We start from the raw sequence: 23,024 nt of genomic DNA, 5'->3' as shown, positions 1-23,024 counted from the left end.
CTGTCTTATAAAGACTTGTGATAGAAATCAATCACAAGTTTCTTGTGAGCTGCAATGCAAGTTGCGATTGATTTGGGGACGTGTGATTGATTTGAAGGCTTTATAAGACGGGGCCCAGATATGTTAAGATGGCCCATATCTGACAGTTACATGGAGTTTCAAAGCCAATTATGGAAGAAAAGTAGATGATTTCGTCTAAAAAATGAGCCGACCGTGGGTTTGTTTTCACTCCTGCTACCACTAATTGCCCAGATGTCCAATCATGAGAGTACATGCCATGGAAAGTTTTACAAATCATACCATGGCCCCACTTTTCCATGGACGCTTAAAGGGATAGTACAGTGTTGGTGGAGATGAGAATTTGGCTTTTAACTTTTTGGGAGATACCAAGAAAACACTGATGAAATAGTACAGAGCATACCATTTTAAGAGGAATTCAAACTTTATTTGATGAAAATCGGGTTTGGAATGACTGAAACATCCAAAAACAAAGTAAAACAAAGCGATCGTAATAAAATGTGGGTCCCACACTTTATTGAATCGCTCTGTTTTGGATATCTCAGCCATTTCAAAACCAATTTTCATAAAATAAATGTTGAATTCCTCATGGAATTACATGCTCTTTGATATTTCATAAGAGGTTTCTCATTATCTCACCAAAAAATGTTAGAAACCTGAAATTAAGTCTCAACCAAAACTATACGATCCCTTTAAGCAAATGTTGATACACAAGTGGCCCATCCTTCATTTGAAGAGCAAGGTATACTAATAGCAGTAAGATTGAGTTGCCTTTTATCATTTTGTTGAATGGTGTGGTATGTCTCTTTCACAAATAATGGACAGGTGCATGATGCTTAAATTTCTGGGCGTGTCCTGCTTTCTATGTAGATAATGAGACCCTTTCCTCTCTCTCTCTTTCTAACCCTCACAGAGCCTCAGCCTAGATTCAGACTCCATGGTCCACCCATCCTCAGACGTCTGCAGTGACGGGACAGAGGCCATCATGAAATTCATGTGTGCAGGTCAGTGCTGCAGCAGCCTTGTTACGACTCAATATCTAAAGACCTAATCTCGATGACAAAAGCTCATATAATGAACAAGTGGTTTTGAAAGTCTTTTACCTGGTTTGATATGGAAATTGTCAGATGTTGTATCATTTTGTTGGTTGCAAAATTGTAGTAAATATTTTATAATTACTAAAAACACACATACTAAGTTCAGGAAATGCTGCATAGTCATTGGTCAGTTGAACTCATATGATTATTTCATTGTTTATCAAAAAGGAAATGTTATGATATGTCAAAGGGGAGTGTCAATTTTCAAGGCTTTAGGAGCCATTTCCTCCCGTAAACCTCATGTCTACATATGTCATATATTGTGTGTGTTCTTTATGTCCTTTTGGACATGTAATGCAAAACGTGCCACCTTTTGTGCTAACGCTATCCCAAAACTGTACTCAGGTTTTATTCATTTGTTTGTTTGTTTTTCATTTTGAGGGGGTATTTTGGTATCATTTGAGACTTTGTATGTTATTTTGAAATTTTGCTGATGGAGTTTGGTTTCAAGGGTGCTCCATGGGCTTGTAATTAGAATGATATTGATTCCACAACATAAACATTTGTGTTCCATGAACATTATCCACACACACATACAACACCAGAGATTTGGATTGTATTCTGTTGTTGTCTCTCTCTGACCACACAAATTTTCCCATGACTGATTTGCAGCACGTATCGAGTGACATGTCACAGAAGCCAGCAAATGGTATTAGGCGACTGTTCATGATATCGATAGACTCTGTGGAAACATGAAACTGAATTCAAGACTCTGTGTGTGGCTGTTACTCATGTAGATGACATGCTGAAAAAAATACCACTGCTAATGCTGCATGTATGTGAAGTGATTAAGGGACTGTTCAGTGATATTAACCATAAATGTTATGAACATCAAATACTGTAAAACATGATATATTCGCGGCATGAAATTTTCGCGAATTGGAGCTGACAGCCTATTTTGTGGCATGAAAATTTCGCGAAGTGCCACTGGCGTTCAATGCATATAGTGTAAACAAGAACTTTCGTGTGCAATGTAATTTCGCGAATCTTGGCGCTCGCGAAATTAAAGTGCACGCGAAAATTCCTCGTTTTACAGTAATTCTTAAGGTGTGAGTTTCTCCACTTTGTCTCCCTCTACAAGTTAAATTTGTTAAGACAGCAACTGCTGATCTGTAAATTAACAAACATATGTCTTGCAATGTTGCTAACTCTCCTCATGGGCAGAGAATGGGGTGGAATACTCGTCCCCCTCCAAGCACCTGCTGCCAGTACTGAACACCTACACCAGCACCTCAGAGGCGACCAGTACAGCCCTGAAGGCCTTACAACATGAAGAAGAGCAGTTTCAGAGTTCGCTTCTCCAGTTTGAGACCAAAAAGGTAGCCTTTGACCCCATTACAATGCCAAAAAAAAAAAGAAAGAAGGAAAAATGCTTCTTCTTGTGTGTGATCTGATCAGTATTATCAAGAAAGGTGTGAATGTGGCAATTTAGAGCCGCACTATGGCTATTGGGGAAGGGGGGGGGGGAGGGGCAATGGAAGGGGGAGGCTTGTTAGATGTCTAGCCGCACACCAGATTGCTTGGCAATAAAACGATAGGCCAATCCAGTAGTGGTATATTGAGATCGAAAATGAGATAGGCTGAATTTTAATAGAAATTTGTAATTATAACATCTTTTTAAAAAAAGTAGAATTATTAGTCTACATTGTTATCTATTTTAGCAAATTATGTAATGATATAACACTTGTGCATTTGCACACACATGGTGTACAGAATCATTGTGTTGTTGCGTACCATTATAAGTATGGCGAACAGAAGTGTAGTGTTGCGTAGACCTGTGTTTAAACTGCATATTTTTTGCATCCTGTACTCTACGCAGAAAGTACGCAATAAAATTCAACACGTTTAATATTTGTGCGTCCATCTCGCGTACTCCCTTGCGTCTGTTGACATATTGCAACGTCGGCCAGTGTAGGTACAGTGAAGTGTGGCAGAAGCTTGATGTAGTCTGCATGGAACACCATGCAATGCTATGCAGGCGTAGTGTGAAGACCCTTTACGATGTCTTTGACACTCATCTTGTTTCCTTGATGGTTTATCTCTCTTGAGTGTTTTTCAAAATGTGTGTAAAATCTCAAGTGGGAGCCCAGCCCCAGAAAGGCCAATGACCCCTGCTGGCTTCTCCATCTATTGTCACTCAGAATTCCATAGTGTAGACAAGAACTGTTGTGGGCATTTCAATTTCATGAATCTTGGCCCTCGTAAAATTGCGACATTAGAATTCATGCAAAAATTACTGGTTTTACATTTTCTCTCTCTTTTTTTTTTTTGGTATATTTGTGACATCCCATGTGATGTTATGTTCCCCCTTTGTTGTTTCTTTGCATTTTAATGAGAACTTGGAAATAAAATTAAATGAAATTAAATGAAAGGGTGATGCTGCTCTGATTTTTGAATGTGAATTGGATCTTTAGCTTGGTACATCCTGTAACAATTATTGCTGTCAACAGAGTCAGAAACAGAGTGACTTTGCCCGGCTGGAACAGGAGCTGGCCCAGCTAGAGGCCCAGCAGGCCCAGATTGCAGAGAATTCCAACAAGCAGCGGGCCCATCTACTGGAGACGCTAGCCAAGGTCAGTCAGTATTCCATGTATAGTTGATTCCTGTCGGCCATCGTAGAGTGCTGAAGAGATCTCAGTTAAAATTGTGAGAGAAATCAAAGTTCAGTGCTAGATATTTAATTTTGATCGATGAAGGATTGAAATGTCAATAATGTCTATGTTGAGTTGATGTATTGAGATCCGGGTGTATCAACTGAGATGCTTTGCCATAATGTATGTGTTAAGTTGATTTATCATGATGTATGAACAAAACTGATGAGAAAGGGATTACAGCTACTAAGAGAAATGTCAACTGATAACAGAATACTGTTCCTGTCACATATCTCCCTTTTTTTTTTCAATCACAAAAAGGAATCAATGTCCCAGGGTGAGAGGAACTGTGTTATATATTCTGCTATATCTGTCACATCCTGCCCTGTTATCAATAAAGTCTGATGTAATCTTGTAATTAGGTTTAGCTTTATGCTTCAAGAAAATACACATATTTGTGGGTCCCCTTTCTTACTCTGTAATGACTCTCAAATGAAGTTTGTTTCCATGGTAACCCATCATGTCATGATGGTTTCTGTTGCAGGAGCAAGAGGCAATGGACAACGACATCAAGAACATCCAGGAGAAGTCAGAGAGCCAGAGGAGGAGGATGGTGTCCTCAATACAGGAAGGTGAGTGCGAGATTGATTGATGTTTTCAAATTGAACCGTAAAGCCATCCTCTTCAATTTACATTGACAGTTGTCTATGCATATACAGTCAAACCTGTCTATAGCAACCACCGTCTATAGTGACCACCTGCCGTATGCGACCACTAAACACACTTTCCTCCAAGAGAAAAGCCATGTTAACTACCCTGTCTATAGCGGCCACCTGTCTACAACGGCCACTTTTTTGTCTCCCTTGGGATGGCTGCTATAGACAGGTTTGACTGTATTTTGTTTGTTTGTTTGTTCTTCTGTTCTATTTCCTATGATACTATGTTGTAACACATCATATCCTATTCATTGTCTGTTTCCACAGCGCCATGAGTATTTTATTAGGCAAAATGAGCATTTTATAAAACTTCACTATTGTCATTATTATCATTATTATTAAGACTCTCGATGGAAGAGATTGGTGGGACCAGACGATCCTGGATGGAGAAAGTTGTTCAGTATACGAATAATTTATGAGTTGTGAGTGCATAGGGCACGAATATCGCATGAGGCGCGAGATGAGCCACTGGTCTATTCAACAAGGCGCGTAGCGCCGCGTTGAATAGACCAGTGGCGAATCTCGCGCCGAGTGCGGTATTACGTGCCCCAATGCACGAACAAAATCATAAATTATTCGTTTTATACAACACCTTGTCCACAATCACAATACGAAATTAGTGACCGCCAACTCAGGAAGGCCCAAAAATAAATGTAACAATTAGGCAGAGAATTGTAAACCACCCTGTGTACTGCTTTCAAACACTCGTCATGATTCGACCACACAGTCACAGGAATCACGAACTCCGCAGGGTCTATACCCATTCTACGCTAACGTTAGATCGAGTTAGGCCTGGCTGTTAGGTCGATCTGAGATGTCGGTAGATCTAGTAGTAGGTCTAGACTTTGTCTATTTCCGAAAATGATTTTGTATAAAAACACAGAAAAATAATCAAATTACGGTTTCTCAACTTGAAATGAAGTCTTGATGTTGGGATTACTGTGGTCCACGTAGCAGATCAGAGTCAAAAGTAAAAACACAGCAGTACCGCTAGGTGTATACAGGCCGCGATACATGCAACTAGCTAGGTAAAGTAACTGCGCGTACACGTTAACGTTGCAGTACTCCGCCGCGCCTGGTCTGTGAGACTTACCGGCAGCGCAGCGCAGCCGGCCAGCATGTACACTGTACAATGTAGTTTGCTGGCGCTTTCTACGGGTGTGAGCCACAGAACTCTGTGAGCGGCCATGCATTAGTAGCCCCCCGCGAAGCCGTGCTATAGTACCTTCGAGCCGTGCTATAGGCCCATGCCAGGGGCCTATTGTATGGCTGTCACTCTCAATGAGTTTGATAGGTATTTTCTATTGAATGTCATGTGACATGTTCTTGGCCAATCACAATCCGACATCATTCTGAGGTGTTGTATAATATTGCATATCATTGAGTCAGTAGAACCAGTGCCATATTAGACAACCCACTGTCGACCTCTGCCAAACTGAATTTAGGAGCTTTGTGCTGCTCACTGATCCCCTTCTGTGTCACCACCATTAAACCAGACCAGACTTAGCTCCACTGCATGTTTTTTGAGTGGCTGGACAGTATATGATGCAGTCAGGCATAGCGGTTCATAGTGGACAATTGGCTGGTCCTCCTCTTCAATAATGGAGCTGGTTTCTTGATCTGCACAGCGTCTTTGCATGATGTGTGGTCAGTGATCCGTATCATTGCAGGGTGGTCAGCTTGAATGGGCTTTTGTCGGTGTTTGACAGTTTGCAGTGAAGAGGTAGATGGCAGATATTCAGATGGCTGGAATATCAGCATCACTGTCTGTGCATTGGGTAGATGCTTTGTGCAGGCTGATTTATATGGCTTCTTAGATGCAGCAGAGCGTACTGTTGCTGCTCCCTGGATAGGGGGCCAACCTTATTCCAATATGGGTGGTGTTCTGATTCCTGTCTGCGCTCAAGTTGTTTTCATAGATTTTGCTCTTATTCAACAGAACCCCGGTTCAAAGCAGCTGTTTTACTGAGAAGCATGTCGCTGTAGCATGTGTATTATTTTGTTCAATTGGTCGATTAATCAATCAATCAATCAATCAATCAATCAATCAATCAATCAATCAATCAATCAATCAATCAATCAATCAATCAATCAATCAATCAATCAATCCCTCTATCTATCTATCTATTTGTCTATTTATCTATTTATCTATTTATCTATCAATCAATCAATAATTAATCAGTCAGTCAATGGTATTTAAATCAATCGCATATCTGAGCAAGGAACCTAAATTCTTTCTTTTCACAGTTGAGTCCAGGTCAGCTGATCTCATGAAGCAGTTACTGGAGATGAACGAAAAGTGAGTTGCCTCTTGTCACTCTTTGACCTGGACGATGGTTCACAAGACTTGAGATATAGAGATTTTTTTTTTTTTTTTTTTTGGGGGGGGGGGGGAGAGGCGTATGCAAATAAGTTCAGTCTGGCATGAGTTTGTGTATCTGGTGATAAATCTAATAGTGGGAGTCAATAAAAGAATATTAGTATCATGAAGTTTATGTTATTGAGAACTCCTCATCCGATCTCTGAGCTTCTTCTCTTTGTAAAAAGGGCTATTTCTAGTCACTTGATATTAAGTGTTTAGAAGTTTATTTGCAAATCATTATGACAGTTTTATTTCATTAGTCAATAGCAATATACTGAAAAAAAAAAAACTTGATAATTTTGTTTATGGCATTAGCTATGATACATGAAACATGTCTGGAGTGTTTTGGATCATGAGTAAGCGGTTTATCAAACAAAGAAAGTAGTACTCGAGAACTCAGTTATTTATTTTGCATACACTTTGAGCACTGTCTAATGCTAAAATGGATTTGTATAAATCAATGTCTTTCAAGTATTGTACAATTGGCCAGTTTTTGCTGTGAAACATGGGTGATTACAATGGATACTTGAATTTAGTTTTGTACAGAAGATTGCAGTGTGAAGTGACAGAGTGTACATGTATCAGCATTTACAGCAGCTGAGTTTAATTCTCATTCTTGTCTTTCAGAGCCAAAAGGAAGGAACTCGTCCTCGATGAAATGGAGAGAAAGATGTAAGTAGCCCAGGAGTCACTTGAGATGGCTTGTATGGTTGGATTCATTAAGTATGGTCACCAACAAAGCCATTGAATTCTATGAGCAAGCCAGTATGGAACTAACCGCTTGCATCCCCCTGAAAGACAAACCAATCAAAATGTGGTGCATTACCCATGGGCGTGAGAGCCGCTATACTTGGACTTGAACCAGGGGCCTCGTGATTGGTGAACTGATTATAAAATGGTTCTACTATTTTTCATTTACCTTTATGGGTAAATATCAGTCAACTACATGTAGAACTTTCTCAAAATGCAAGGTGTCCAAAGAAATGTTCCAATCACACTTAGCACAAACTTACAACTTGTTTACAGTAAATAAGTGATATTGAACACACACTTGTGACTAATTCAGTGTGCACTGCTAGAGAATGCAATCGTGATATCACTGAGCATGATTACGTCAAGCCCCAGTCACACACTTACCTCTGAGTGGTCATTAATTCTGGTCATGAATACGCGGCCTATTGTAAATACTTACGCATGCTGGGCGTGTTAGGCGAAATGAAGGGCTGGTCACGTGATTGCTCTCAGCCAATCATTTGATTAAGATCCATACCACCATTTCATATTTGTTTAATGGTAATTACATGTACTTGGCTATCTTTTTTTTTTTTTTTCATCTGCCCTGGCATTGAAAATGCAGCAATAATAATAATAATAATAGCTGGTTTTTTATATAGCGCATTTCACACACACTTCAGGGTTTCAATGCGCTTTACAGACTATTATTACCCCGGTCACTGGATACATTATTTCCAACCAGCACTAACAGTGCTCATTCTCCACTTTCTGGGGAGCATTCCAGCCAGTCGCAGCCATTTTACAGGCGCGCACATGCTGATCAACCAACATAAGCTTTCTCATCCTACCGGGTACCCTATCTATCTAAGAATCTAAGAATAATGTAGCACACAGGCTGTTTACGCCATGGCATGCAAAGAGAAGAGAAAAAGTAAGTTTTGTATGTTTTTCTTTCTCCCACAATGCACTCAGGATGGAAGACGAGGAGATGTTCCGGGTGAAGTCTGAGGAGAGGGCGCTGGTGAGAGAGAAGGACGTGATGCACTCCATGGAACACATCCTGCGAGAGAGACACGCCCTAGACATGCAGAGGATGAAGTACGAGGCTTACAAGGAGGAGACGTTCAAGAAGGCCATGGAACTGTGAGTCCCAGCGTCATCCGCTTCTTATAATAGTAATAACAATATTAAAGTCTTCTTTATCCAGGGTAGCCTCTTTAGTGTTGCCACTGCTCAACCAGAGGGCCCTGCCAATATTATTACCCTAGCATTGCCAGGTACCCATTTATACACCTGGGTCGAGAGGGGCATTGTGGGTAAAAACGTCTTGTCCAAGGACGTAAGCACCAGGCGGGAATCGAACTCGGGTCCTCCACTTGGGAGGTGGGAATCTTATCCACTATGCCACAGTGCCCCATTCATACCTTCTCAATTTGTGGACTAATGTACAGATATGAACTGCTTTTTAGGGCTTTGTTAAGATCCTGAAAGGCAATGACACCAATAGTGCCCCAAATGAAAGCAGTCCATATCTGTTTTATATACCAAATACAATCAATGGCAATCAAGCTAGTCAATTCACTCATCAGGTGCTGCCATAGATGTTTGCATTGCAATCACATTGGACAAGGGCTCCCTCTTGGCGTATGGTTATGTGATGATTGAATTGTGTCCGAGTAGCAGTATTGAATTGCATGCAGAGCAAGCTGTAGGCAATTCACTCTCATGTGCAATGGATACCGCTCTGACTAGATATATTTTAATCGATGTAATCGAATATAAAACATCATGTAGCAAAAGCAATCAGGGAAGCTCTAAGATTGTAGTACTTCCATTGAAGCTTTTTGGCTAATATTTTGCATTTTCATCGTTACCCAACTGAATTTGTGTTATTACAGCATTATTTCACACATTTCTTATGCATTTGTGTACATGTTAGAGCAAATATCAACAGTTCTGCTGGCATATGGGAACTACCATTTCCATTAAAGGTTAAAAATAGTCTAATATCAACAGGGAAGGCCAAGATATTATTGTATGCTTGCATTACCCAAATGTCTGTCTCTGAAATGAGTGATTTTCAATGTGAGCTTGACTTGGATCTAAACGCAGTAAGGAGTTTTTTTTAAAGAAAATGTCTGACTGTGCATCTATGCTTTCCTCCTGGCTCACAGGGATGTCTCCGAGATGGACAAACTTGGCACCCAGCTCCAGTCTATCCAGCACAACCGAGAGGAGATGTTCCTCAAGCTGATGCAGGAGGAAGAGTTCCAGCGGCAGGCCTTTGAGACCCTCCTCATCAACAAGGACACCCAGCACAAGAGGCTGACGGACACGGTGAGCACACCCAGCTTGCTCTCACTCTCTCTCTCTCTCGTTCTCCCTCTGTATCTTTTTGTGTGTTTGTGTGTGTGTGTGTGTGTCTGTCTGTCTGTCTGTGTCTCTGTCTCTCTCACTGTCTCTCTCTGTATCTGTGTCTGTCTCTCTGTCTGTCTCTCTCTGTATGTCTGTCTGTATATCTGTTTATATCTCTGTCTGTCTCTCTGGCTGTATGTTTCTATGGTTCATAATGTGTATCTCTGTCTCTCTATCTGTCTCTATCTCTGTCTGTCTGCCTCTCAGTCTGTATTTCTATTTGTCTGTCTGTCTGTCTGTCTATTTTTTTCCTGTCTCTCTATCCATCTGCCACTGTCTGGCTGTCTGTATCTCTCTCTTTCTCTCTGTCTGTACTTGTCTCTGCTTATCTCAGTCTGTCTTTGTTTTCTCTCTCTGCTCTCAGTTTGCTTGACACAAATATCACTAAAGCATTTTTCTTTTCTGTTTTTAGCGTAATCAGCGTCGCTCTATTTTGTAGCAGCACAGGATGCTCTTGCTTTATGAGGCTCTTAACCCTAACCAGGCCGGGCTTTTTTGGGTGTTCTGTGTCTGTGGCCGGGAAGGGGTTGATTCAACGCCCCCCCCCCCCCCCCCCCCCCCCGAGATCTCGTCCGTTGCTCGCGCAATCGCCATGAAAATTGGCACATACATTACCTGTGGCGTAATCTAACAAACTATACAAAAAGAAATGGAAATTTTTGTCATAATGATTAATTATGCTAATGTATGCATAAAATCATACTTTTTGCTCTAAATCAGAAATTAAAGCTCCTAGAATCCTATTTTTTAGTGATAACATTCTTTGTAGCATTCCTAACGATGTGCTTAAAAAAGAATCTGGTATCAAAATCAATTTCTTATATATTTTATTGTTTTATGAATTTCTTATGTATTTCTCTGTTTTTTCGACCTTTTGTTTTATCATTTTTTTTCGCAAAATTTATGACAGAACCTATTTCAAGCATAATTATGCTAAAATTAATTAGTTTCAGCCTATGAAAGTGAAAATAATCATATCTTTATGAATAAGAAGAGAAAACTCCATTTGTGTATAGACTTTATACACAAAATCACGTTTTTGAGCCATTTTTGGTCTGACAGGCATGTATAAAAGGTCATGCAGCGTCGTAACGGTATGCGCGATTTTCGCGAAAATGGTGTCAACAGATGCGTGAGACTTGAAAGTAAAAAGTCAGCGACTGGCGCGGTCAAAAAATTTCGCACGGCGGAGTAGTCGCGAAAAATGTCGAGGGGGGGTTGATTCAACCCCCCCGGCCTTTTTAGGGTTAAACCTATAGTAATCAGTGGTGCAGTCATTGTAGTGTTGTCAGGTTGTCTGTCAGTTTTACTGATGCCCCAATGCACACAAACACACACACACAAACACACACACACACACAGAGGCATAAACCCTCCCCCATCTCTAAGGTATTCTAGAAATGTTCAGTGATAGTGTATGTGTCTAAACACAGACATGACGCACGCGCGCACGCGCGCACACACACACACACACACACACACACAAACACGCACTGAGAGGCAGATCCTCCCTCTAACCTTGAGGATATTCTGTACATGTTTTAGGAGGCAAAGGGGCTCAGGATTTGGGGTGAGGGTGTTGGGGAGTATGCTAACAGAGAATTGTTGTAGCTTTTTGTAACATGCACACATAGAGACACCCATGTGATCTCATCCCTACCCCACCCATACACCCAGGGTAATCTTACTCATGTGTCAGATTATATAGAGTCTCATTTTAACGCGTATCAGCCATTCTTGCAGAGGGCTAGTTTTACGTCAGGTGTGTACAAGTATGCACACAGGTACTTCCAAGCCAAGCTATTTGAAATATGGTGTTTATCTGCACATGCAAATGTCGGAGGTCATTGTCAGCTGAATTAAATGGATGATATAGTTTTGGTTTGGATGGGGATTCAGGTTTTACTTATTTGCGAGATATTAGAAACCACTCATATGAAATATTAAAGAGCATACAATTCTAGGAGGCATTAATTATTTCATGAAAATTGGTTTTGAAATGGCTGAGATATCCCCACACAAAGAGGTTCTGTAATAGAAGATGGGACCCACATTTTATTAGAATCATTTTGTCTTACTTTGTTTTTGGCAGCAGAACTTGTGAGTTGTTTGACAATTTGAATCTTACTCAAATACTGCACATGACTAGAGAGCCTGCCTAGCTTTTCACTGAATTCACCGATAAATATTTTATTGGCTATCAGAAAACAATGTCAAATAAATAAGATTTATTTTTTTTACTGGCATATTGGCTAATCAATGCATGTCTTTCTTGTGTGGTTGTGATCGGACAGATCTACCTGATCCAGCAGCAACTGGCCGAGGTGACTCTGGCGGAGATCGAGAAGCGGAACATGAAGGCGGACGCTGCCACCGTGGCCCTGGAGCAGAAGAGGGCCGACCTGGCCGCCCTGCTCAAACAACTCATGATGCAGCGGGAGGATCGAGAGGAGGCGCTCAAACAGAGGATGGTGAGTCCGTTTGCCAGGATGACTGTCTTTCTTGCGTCTAGGGCAATTACCCTGGACCCTTTCCCTGACCCTAACCATAATCCTAATGCTGAACATAATCCTAGCCCTAACCCAAACTCTAGCCCTAATCTTTACCCTAACCTTATCACTAATCAGTATTTAGCTGAAGGGTAATTGCCCTGATACAGTCTTTCTTACATAATGTTCCTGGTAATATTCCATTTGTATCATCTTTGCATAGTCATCTGTATCCAACAGTCTAGGGTAATTGTTGGTGTCATAAATGACAATGATGTGGCTCATTTCATAATGTGTCTGCCTTGCAATTAAATGGCTCAGGCTTGAGTCTATGTTTTGTGTAATTTTGCCGTCCCCTCTAAGAGACAAAAAACTCTGTCCCTCGGATAGGACATTGAATGGAGGACCCATATTTAAAGGAGTCACAACCCACACACTTAAATGATCCCACTTCATTCATTTCTTGCAAAGAGTAGGATGCTAACCAGCTGAAGTGGTCCACTCACAGGCCAACACCAGAAAAAAGGCATGTGGGACCTATCCCTCGTGTTTCCTCCCAAGTGACTAGCAATAGTCTAGAAACAGTATCAACCAGGCACATTGTGCCGTATGAAGAAGAGATTTGCCGTCATTGTCAACATTTTGACTGTCACTGTACTCATCCTCAGTTTGACCAGTAGTCATTGTTATCGATTCCCATCTATTGTTGCCATCATCATCAAAGCCATCATCACGGTTGCCATCGTCGCCATGCTCACATCATCATTTTCACCACTACCATGAAGAGTGTATGTGGTATATTTTCAAACTGTTGATAGTGGTTCTCACCACTTTGCCTCAGATTGATTTTCAGTCAGATATGATGATAGTGTAACCTTTGCTGTCAAGATTTTGCTGATGCTGATTGGGGAAGTTTGACATTCTCCATTGATCATAGTAACAAAAATGTTAATAACAGTAGTAACATCACTGTGTTGCTCGCATAACCCAAGATATACTTATCAAAATGGGATGTGCTCTATTTATTCAAGCACCAGGAGCGGATCATATGAAACTGAATATTGAGTTAGTCCATAGGTATGTATACAGGGGCAGATCCAGGAATTCTGTAAAGGAGAGGCGCCTTTACAAAATTAATGGGGGGGGGGGGAGGGGGCACGCACCCCCTACTTTTTTCTTTTTATTTCTTGTGTTTTAACAAAAAATAAAGAGGGGCGCACGCCTGGTGCGCCCCCCTCTGGATCCGCCACTTTTCTGCCATCTCACTGGTCGTACATGATAAAATGTAACTCTTTCTCTGAAAATTCATCCCGTGTTTATAGCTGGAGATGGAGGAGAGAAGACTGCAGACGGAACAGGACTACTGGCTGGTCCAGTATCAACGGCTCCTGGACCGCAAACCGCAATCTCTCATCGACCAGGTCAGCCTCTCTTTTTGATATCCTTCATAGATTCTTTCCCAGCTCCAGGACTGTCCACCAGTTTCTAAAGTGTAAAGTTTCCATGTCCGTCCCGTCATCAGAATATGTCCCGAGAACTAATTAGGCAATGATTTTTAAATTCTTTTTGAAAGGAGGACAATGCTTCGGGAAGAAGTGAAATCAAAGCATTTTGGAACAACCCTAGACATTTGACATAAGTTAAGGAAGGAGAAGTATAAATCGTGTTGTCATGTGGCTTTGAGATTTACCCATACGAGTGTTTCAAGCGGTAGGAAGTTATTACAAGTTGTTGATTTTGATCTGCTGAAACATGTTCATGTTGCGAAGCTACGTTATCAGTTTGTGCACATTTGAGCAAGTTTGCTTTAAAAAAAGAAAAGAATGCTTCATTTGCTACTCCTCTACTGAAATATATTGTTGCTGGGGTGACAAGACCTTGTGTCTGACATTTTGGTGAAAATGACTTTGTGCATTAACCCTATTTTAACTGGGCTATTTGAGACCAAGTTTTTACTGGGGGGGGGGGGTCAATTTGACCTTCCCTTCAGATCTCAGCCGCCGATCGCGCGATCGCTGCAAAATTTTGCCTGAATATAGAGCTGGATGTCAACTACAAGATTATATGGTCATACAATAGAAAAATTTGATTTTATATTTTTTAATAGATTAATTATGCAAATTTATGCATGAAATTATATTTTCACCTATAACTCCATTAAAAAGATTGAAGGATTGCTAAATTCTTGTGTCAGAGTTCCTCAAGACACATCAAACAATTTTCTTGTAAAAAAATAGCGCAATCAAAATCAGTTTCTTTTGTTTTTTATTGTTTTGTTAATTTCTTATATATTTTTGTTGTTTTTTCAACCTTTTGTTTTTGTTTTTTTTTTGCCAAAATTTGTTGCAGGCCCTTTTTCAAGCTTATCTACATTAGAATTGATTAATTTCAATGGTTTAAAGTTGAAATAATCTAATTTATATCAATTAAACCAAAAAAAAAACCACAATTTGCATTGGATTTGCACCCAAAATCATGTTTTTGAGCTGTTTTGGGGTTGACATTCATATGCAAAACATTGCGTAACTTCAGAATGGTGTACCCAGACGTCGCAAATTTGGTCTCAAAATATGCGGGAGACTTCAATGAAAAAAGTAATGAAACGACGCAGCAAAATCTTTGCGCGTTGCGGAATCGTGGCGCGAAACATCAAGGGGGGGGGGGGGGTCAATTTGACCCCCCAGTTAAAATAGGGTTAATGGTCAATTAATGGGTTAAGTGATGTCCTTTCAAAATCTCAACTGTCTTACCCCAAAAATAAAGCCCCCACGGCATGTCAAAGGAAAGGCTTTCCCATTCGCTATAGTGCTTTGGCCGCCATGTTTTTTGGCTCTCCTGAACATTTGACATTTTGTAGATACGAGGTCTTGTCGCCCCAGCGACGTATGTGACCGATGATAGTCCTCTTGACACTAAGAAGACAGAAGAATCAGAAGAATGAACCAACTCACACACGCACACACACACACACACACACACACACAAATACCTAGTGGTGAAACCTACCCAACCTCACCTGCATGCTACCAGAATATAATACACAGTTCCCCAGGGTCATAATTGTGCACCTGTGTGTTTGTGTGTGTCTGGTAGTATTTGAATAAACATTTGATCTTTTATACCTGATACAATTAAAATATGCTTGACTACCATCTTGCCGCCTTCATCCCAATTCCAGGAGCATCAACTAGAGTTTGCCGTGGTAGACATCCTCCAAGAGGCTGGCGCTGATGACCAAATCCCCAAGTTTGCCAGGCATCGCGTCTCCATAGAAACCATGATGCAGATGGGCATGGAGGATCTGAGAGAGGTGAGTGCCTCACGCTGGAGGAATTTTTTAATAACTTGGCTCCTGTGCATTGTGCTTGCGAGTCAAAGAGAAGAAATAAACAGTGGCACTGTTCGAAATATAATATAGGATCATTCACAGTTGATATGAAAACACATATTGTATGCTTTAAGTGGCAATAATGGTAACATTTTTTTTATTTTAGGGGGAGGGGTTTTCTACGAGCATCCTCATACAAAGCTTTCTTCTAGACATGTTGCTCTCATAGTTTCTCATCATATTTTCCATATTTTTGTGCAATATTTCAAAATCAGTGTGCAAAAGGTTTTGTATTAATCTTGAAGCAAGGTACGTGTCCTACATCAGTACAATTTGTACTGTGCAGTGGAACCGTGTTATAGAGAGATTGGATATAATGAGGTCATTTTGCGGGCCCCATTCCCTTTATATTCATCTGTTTTTCATCCCTGATATGAAAAGATACCCGATATAACCCGGAATTTCCAGTGGTCCCAAGCAGCTTGTTACAATGAGTTTTCCATGTATTTAGAGAGTAATGGTACTCCAAGGATTGTGATGCAATAATGGTTTTGTGGAGTCTACTGAAAGGAAGTGGAAAAGACATGGAAATAAACTGTCGTAATTTGTTATAGATTGGTGTTCTGGAGGTCGGTCTCCGGAAGTCCATTCTCCAGGCCGTGGAGAGATACCGCGACGTCCAGACCCGGGCCATGGAGAAAGCCGCCCTCCTGGAGGGGCGCAGTCCCACTGCCACGCCCTCAGCCCCTCCGGAAGACGGCGACAAGAAGATGGAGAAGTTCTGGAAGGAGCAGGAGGAGGAGGAAGCGGCCGGAGCGGCTGCCGCAGCAGTGGCCAGACCGCCCGAGGCCGTCCAGGCCCCAGAAGGCTACAAGCCTGATGTTACAGTGCACCTGAACACCGAGTGTGTGATTTGCATGGAAACAGATGTAAGTTTTTTGTGTGTCATCGTCATCAATTTTCAGTATAAGTATTTCTTGTTTTCATCACTCTTAATGATGTTACATATCCTCCAATATGTTGTACGTCCTCCAAAGGATTGCCATTTGTAATTCAGCTTACCTCTCTAACATTATCGAATAGACATACCCAATCTAGGAGCATTTCTGAAAAAAAAAGCTTTTAATTTGGCAGCCTGTTTTACATGAAGACACCTCTCCCCAAATGTCTTAGAAATCCTATCAACATATATTATAGATAAGGAACCTTCAAGTGTCTACTATCAAACCTTATACCCACAAAAGCAATGTAGTATATTATGTAATCAGGCTAGACTCGGACCAGACATAGTGTCTGAGCTCTGTCAGCCAGAGGGCTTAATATCATATCATTCGTATATCGGAGGGATTAAAGAGACAGGTGTCCCCACATCATGGGGGACCACCATAGTGGTAGTAGAAATGTACCGATGTATTTATGACCAGGCAGTCTCAATGTTATGAGCAGTCTGTCTCGAGCTCTGGCTGAACGCAGTTGTCTAGTAAAGTCAATCTCTCTCTTAACTCCGAGTGTGTCGATCGTTCCTATTTGATTGTGCTCATAGCAGGTCACTTCAAGCAAAGAATTAGATTTAAAAACATATTATTAACCCTTTGTGTGCATTGAGTATCTCTTGGCACAGAAACCCTATAGCATTGTACGCACTGTCCAAAGTGCATGGCATAGAAAGCGTTGACACAATATGATGTGACCAATCCTCGGCATGCTCTCTCTCTCTCTCCCCAGTCAAACATGCTGTTCCTGAACTGTGGCCACGTCTGCTGCTGTACCAAGTGCTCCCAGCCCCTCTTCAAGTGCCCTCTGTGCCGAGGAGACATCACATCCAAGATCATCATCGGCAACTCCTGGGCTGGCTGACAGCACCCCTTGCAAAAGCCGTGACTGGTTGCTGGCACCATCAGCAGCTCCACCACTGTGGAAAAGCACCATCAGCATATCAATTTCTGATGGCACCATCAGCAGCATTACTCCATGGCTGGCTGGTGGCACCATTGATACCGCCATGGTTTGCTGGTGGCACCATTAGTAACATTCATTGCTGGCTAGTGGTACCATCAGACACTCCATCGCTGACTGATGGCACCATCAGGAACATTAATCCATGGCTGGATGGTAGCACCATTGGTAACACCATGACTTGCTTGTGGCACCATTAGCAACACTCATTGCTGGCTAGTGGTACCATAAGCCACTCAATCGCTGACTGATGGCACCATCAGGAACATTAATCCATGGCTGGATGGTAGCACCATTGGTAACACCATGACTTGCTTGTGGCACCATTAGCAACACTCATTGCTGGCTAGTGGTACCATTTGTCACTCCATTAATGACTGATGACACCATCAGCAACTGCATGGCTGTCTGACGGCACCATTGGGCTCTCAGTAGGTTGCTGCTGACAACATGGTGTAGGCCAGTGGTTGTTTGTTTGTCTGCTTACTTGCTTTTTTATCATTTTATGTTATTCATGCAGTACAATATCAGAATTTCTGTCATTACACCCTGTTAATGTCATGGTTGTAGCAGGGTTTATGCTTCAAAGTCAGTCACTGTGGCATCATCGGTGTCATATAAATGGCAGTGAACAGGACATCATTTTGCTCCAATTAGATTACTGATCGTGAAGCAAGTGTATGCTGCTTGTGAACATTATTTTTTGTCGATCTTCAAAACTCATTTCTCTGGACACTTTGTGCTCTTGTGTTCTGCTTCTGGTATGAGATTGAGATAAGAATTGAGAACAAAAACATTGCTTTAAATAGTAGATGTGGCATTTTCTAAATTATTCTTACAACAGGGAAACCCATGCAATAGTATTCTCTGTCATTTACAGCATTGGAGATGAATGACAGTCCTGGATAGTATGATTGAACAGTATCAAATGAATCATATTCATCTTAAAGTCCAGTGTAATTTTTTTAAATCTCTTGGGAAAAATGTACATTTTTGAAATATTTCTGACACATTGATTTGAAACAAACATTTTGGAAGTGTGCAATTAATGTTTTGACAAAAAAGTGATTTTAAAACAGAATTTGAAGTAAATTTCAAACATATTTTCTACAAAAACATAGATGTGAATAACCTGGTTTATTCCATCGTTCAAATTATACAGTTTATATTTTTTGAAGCTTGTATGGTCATATTCAACATTTTCCTATGGTTTTGCTCGTCCACAAACTGTCACATATGTATTCAGCCATTTCGATCAAAGATAAGCCAGAATCGCTTGAAATAAGCATTCATTACCAAAAGTCCTAATTGGGCATTGTAGACTTCCCTCAAAGCACTTTGTTTGTGTGGTGCAATGACCATTGCTTCTGTCTTGATGAAGTTGTTTGAATGTTTTTTAAATGGAACATGTGAACTTGTTACCTTTCATGAGTGCTTTGACTGCAGAGTTGGTGAAATACAGTATACTGCTAAGGGTCTTATTGATTTCATTTTTACGAGTACCGTTGATATGAACATTATGTAGACCTAAGGCCTTCTCATAAACCCCATAGTCTTGTGCCGCCAGTTTAACTGAATGTATCAAATTTGAAGCCGAACTACACAAATGTATTTTGTGTTTGTGTGTGGAATTTGACGAAAGTAGAGTACTGGCCTATGATTTGGTATTCCAGTACAGAGCAGGTAATGGTGTGTCAATTGTATGATAGACATACAATCGTGTAGATTGTTGTAGATACAAATGTGCATTATTCAGAGGTTTTACAATTGTATTTGGATAGATAAGTATCTAATGTCATGGCCATCTCTCTTTTGGTAAACAAAGTGAGATGGCCACTGTTCGTTTCATTCATTATATTCACCTAAAATATTACGTGCATTAATTCTGTGATTGTGATTGCACCCAGTTACACGGATTGGTGATAATTCTTATTTTGTAAACCTCAAAACTTTGTGCCTTTTTATATACCACAACTGTCGTTGTTATGCTGTTATGCTCCCTAACACCAAGTGGACATATACAAGTGGGAGTATAGGGCAAAAAGCGAGAGAGAGAGAGATATCAGAGAAGGGTTTTAACATCTGCAGCTTTGCAGTTGTGGTATATATTTGATTGATTTGGATTTTTCACTTCAAATTTTGTAATCATACGTTTGAGCTTCTGTTTGATGTATTTTCCATCAAAATTAATGAAAATAGCTGCAGTTACTATTCTGATGACAGATGTATGAGTAGTGTGAAATTCAGTAACTTTTATGGATTTCTATCAAGAAACATGTTTTCTTGTGGTTTTTTTTTTTTCTTCCATAAAACCAGAGTTCTGGTCCTTCATTTATCATTGTCCTTATTGAAACAGGTAGTTATTAGCTGGTCTGTGATTTTAAAAAGATAATGTGTAATGATGTACAGAAGTTGGTGGAATGAGTTTTTCATTGTTGCCTCATATTATGCAACTTCAGTATCTTCTTCTATCAGTGCTCTTGTATGTATATATTTGTGTTTCTTACTCTCAAGTTTTCAAACTTTTGTAATGATGAAAACAAAAGTTGTTGTGTACAGTGAAGTTAGATGCAGACGTGAGAGTACTCTTATATCTCATGAATACATTAGAAGTCTCAAAACTGAGTTAACAGTATCATCTAGTGTACTACTTTCCTGTTTGATATAAATCATATACAATGTGTGTAAGTGGTTATGCCTATAAACTCGGTAGGACCTCTTTGCAGCAGATATATTGCATTATGATGACTGTCTGTCTGTCTGTCTGTCTGTCTTTCCATCCCTCCATACATATCATCCTGTCTGTTTGTCTGTCTGTCTCTCTCTCTCTCGTACTCATGTACAGCTCATTCCATGGATGCCAGTCACACATTTTTTAACTCCTTTTTTTTTTTAAATAAATATCCCACCTCACACATAAGAGTTTGAGAGCACAGAGGGCAAAATACATAGCACCTGACTTTTATCCATATTACTTTTTTTTTTCTGAAGTAATGGAGCTGAAATTACAGAATAATGTGATTATATCAAGTGAACTTTATTCTTTGGTTTTTACTTTTCTTGTTCTTTTTTTCCTTTGTCTCATGCTGCATGGAGTAGATAAAAGATAATTTGTCTTTCAAGTAGGACTGTTTTTAATCGTTAATGTAATTTTGATTATTATACACCTAGTTGATGATTGCAGGTGTATTTCATGTCTCTTGTTTTCTTTTTTTAAGGGATAAAGAAATGTGGTAGGCTGTGAATAGTCATTCTAAGTGTAAGTGCATTTTGTTACTGGAACAAATTGTTGGATTTTTTTCTGTCTTGTCGACAGGTTTATATGAATATGTATCTTGTGAATGTGCAAATCCTGTAGAAGGTTCTTTCTCCAAGAATTAGCAATGAGTTGTTTTGTTGTTGTTTGTTTGTTTATTTATTTGTTTGTTTGGTTGTTTGATTGTTTGTTTGTTTGTATGTGGGGGTATTTTAGGGGGGTGGGGAGGATGGGGTCATGGTTAGAGAGAGAGGAAGATTGTATTTTGGGTAGTAGACTGATGGAAGGTGAAGCTATAGAACAGAGGAAGCATAATGTTGATTGTTTGCCACATATTTTACTGTTAACCCATCACCTACCAAAGATGGTATGTGCAGGTGATTTATTATGCTGGTCATACCCAGTCCCCATAAGCAGGAGGTTAAACTTTCTAAATGCCAAACAAGTCTGTGAAAGTGTAGATTTATCATATGAGGAGAAGGTGTGTGACCAGGTTTACGCACATAGAGCATGTGAACAGCATTACAGTATTTGTAAATAATTCTGATATATAAAAACCATGTAATTCTCATTTTTATTCCTTCTCAAGCATTTTCCAGTTATTGTAAATTAAAAGAGTGAATGCATTGTATAGAATTATCAAGTTTAAATATTTATATGACTTAAATCATTGAGGATGACACTTTTTTTTCAACTTTCCCTTTAAGATGTTGCAGTTTGAGGCAATGGTAGGCCAGCCTATTTGGGATTTGAACCAGAGTAAATAAAAGAAGAAAGGTAGAAAAAGGTCATTTCATATATCTTTGTGTGAGAGAAAGGTGTGATGGAAAAGGAGATTTCATTCCATACTCTGTGTAACTGTTTATACATGATATATGGTACTGTTCAAAACAAAAAATACATAAATGTAGGTTATTATGTATGATACACATATATTGAAAAATATATCTATATAGTGATTATGAATGATATGCTGTGTACCTTTATTGAACACATTACCTATCATTTTGCCAGGTATGTAAGAAGTGTGCACTGTTACCAAGTGTGTACTGTGATGTATTTATCTGTGATGTTTATTCAAGTGAAGCAACAGTGTATGTAGAGATTTGTTGTAGAAAAACAAACTTAACTTTTCCTGTGTTGACATATTATTTATAAATACGCATGCTGCTGCAAAGACTAATTCCTGTCCAGCATCACTTAGCATCAATCTACAAGGAAGCACTCTTAATACCAAAAGAAGTTCGGTTGCGTCGGGTCAGGAAAGTATGGCGCCTGGTTGCCGTGATTCTCAGTTATTTTCATTAAATGGTATTCAGGTTCCAGTGCATTGCATATTACATTGAATCATTTCAAGAAGATTTGCTTCTTTTTTGAGTGTACAGTATGTGTGTGTGATATTATCCCAAATGTTCAGTTGTGTATTTTTGGGCAATTTGGACAGGGTAGACTAATGCTTAAAGGGGAAGGCTAGTAACTGATCAGTAGGAATCAGTGGAAATGCTGGGAGATGATTGTTCCAATCCTTATGGGATTCATTCAAGAGTTCATTGTACATCTATTGTTGTGTGAAAATGATTTGCTTCAGAACGGTCTCATATTCAAGTAATGTGCAGATTAATGCTCCGTCACTGACCAGGGACGCTAACCTGGAAGCATTAATCTGCACATTACTTGAATATGAGACCATTCTGAAGCAAGTCATTTTCACACAACAATAGATATACAATGAACTCTTGAATGAATCCCATAAGGATTGGAACAATCATCTCCCAGCATTTCCACTGATTCCCACTGATCAGTAACTAGCCTTCCCCTTTAATTGTCAAATATTGACCTGTGTTAATGCTCTACCTGGCAATGTTACTTAACCCACTGAAGACTTGTCCAGAGCAAGTCCGTTCAGGTGTCTATGGGAAACATGTTTTAGCAAAACCAGCTTGTCCTCACTGGGTTAAAAGAGAAAGGCAGTTGCCTTATAAATGAAGTAAAGACATGTGGAGGCATCAGATTTGTGGAAATTTCAAGTGAAATGTGAGAACTAAGTGCTGAGAAAGCTGT

At 40.0% G+C, this 23,024-nt stretch overlaps 1 protein-coding gene across 1 annotated transcript in view; it reads left to right on the top strand.

Moving 5' to 3' along the window:
* The window catches only part of LOC139744754 (E3 ubiquitin-protein ligase LRSAM1-like), a 42,983-nt gene extending 25,092 nt beyond the window's left edge, over window positions 1-17,891 (top strand). The window contains exons 8-20 of the mRNA XM_071655176.1: window positions 932-1,022; window positions 2,280-2,434; window positions 3,566-3,688; window positions 4,251-4,338; window positions 6,670-6,721; window positions 7,412-7,456; window positions 8,492-8,662; window positions 9,694-9,856; window positions 12,229-12,405; window positions 13,746-13,844; window positions 15,602-15,733; window positions 16,366-16,680; window positions 17,477-17,891. Of these exons, the coding sequence (XP_071511277.1) occupies window positions 932-1,022; window positions 2,280-2,434; window positions 3,566-3,688; window positions 4,251-4,338; window positions 6,670-6,721; window positions 7,412-7,456; window positions 8,492-8,662; window positions 9,694-9,856; window positions 12,229-12,405; window positions 13,746-13,844; window positions 15,602-15,733; window positions 16,366-16,680; window positions 17,477-17,608 (1,743 nt within the window). The 3' untranslated portion in view covers window positions 17,609-17,891. The remainder of the gene's footprint in view (window positions 1-931; window positions 1,023-2,279; window positions 2,435-3,565; window positions 3,689-4,250; window positions 4,339-6,669; window positions 6,722-7,411; window positions 7,457-8,491; window positions 8,663-9,693; window positions 9,857-12,228; window positions 12,406-13,745; window positions 13,845-15,601; window positions 15,734-16,365; window positions 16,681-17,476) is intronic.
* The last annotated feature ends 5,133 nt before the right edge of the window (window positions 17,892-23,024 follow it).

This window comes from Diadema antillarum, unplaced genomic scaffold (genome assembly GCF_040938485.1).
Source record: "Diadema antillarum isolate AM-2024a unplaced genomic scaffold, OU_Dant_1.0 seq00001207_RagTag, whole genome shotgun sequence".
In the NCBI taxonomy this organism is placed as follows: domain Eukaryota; kingdom Metazoa; phylum Echinodermata; class Echinoidea; order Diadematoida; family Diadematidae; genus Diadema; species Diadema antillarum.
Note: the sequence above shows the minus strand (reverse complement) of the source record. Positions and strands in the feature narration are given on the sequence as shown.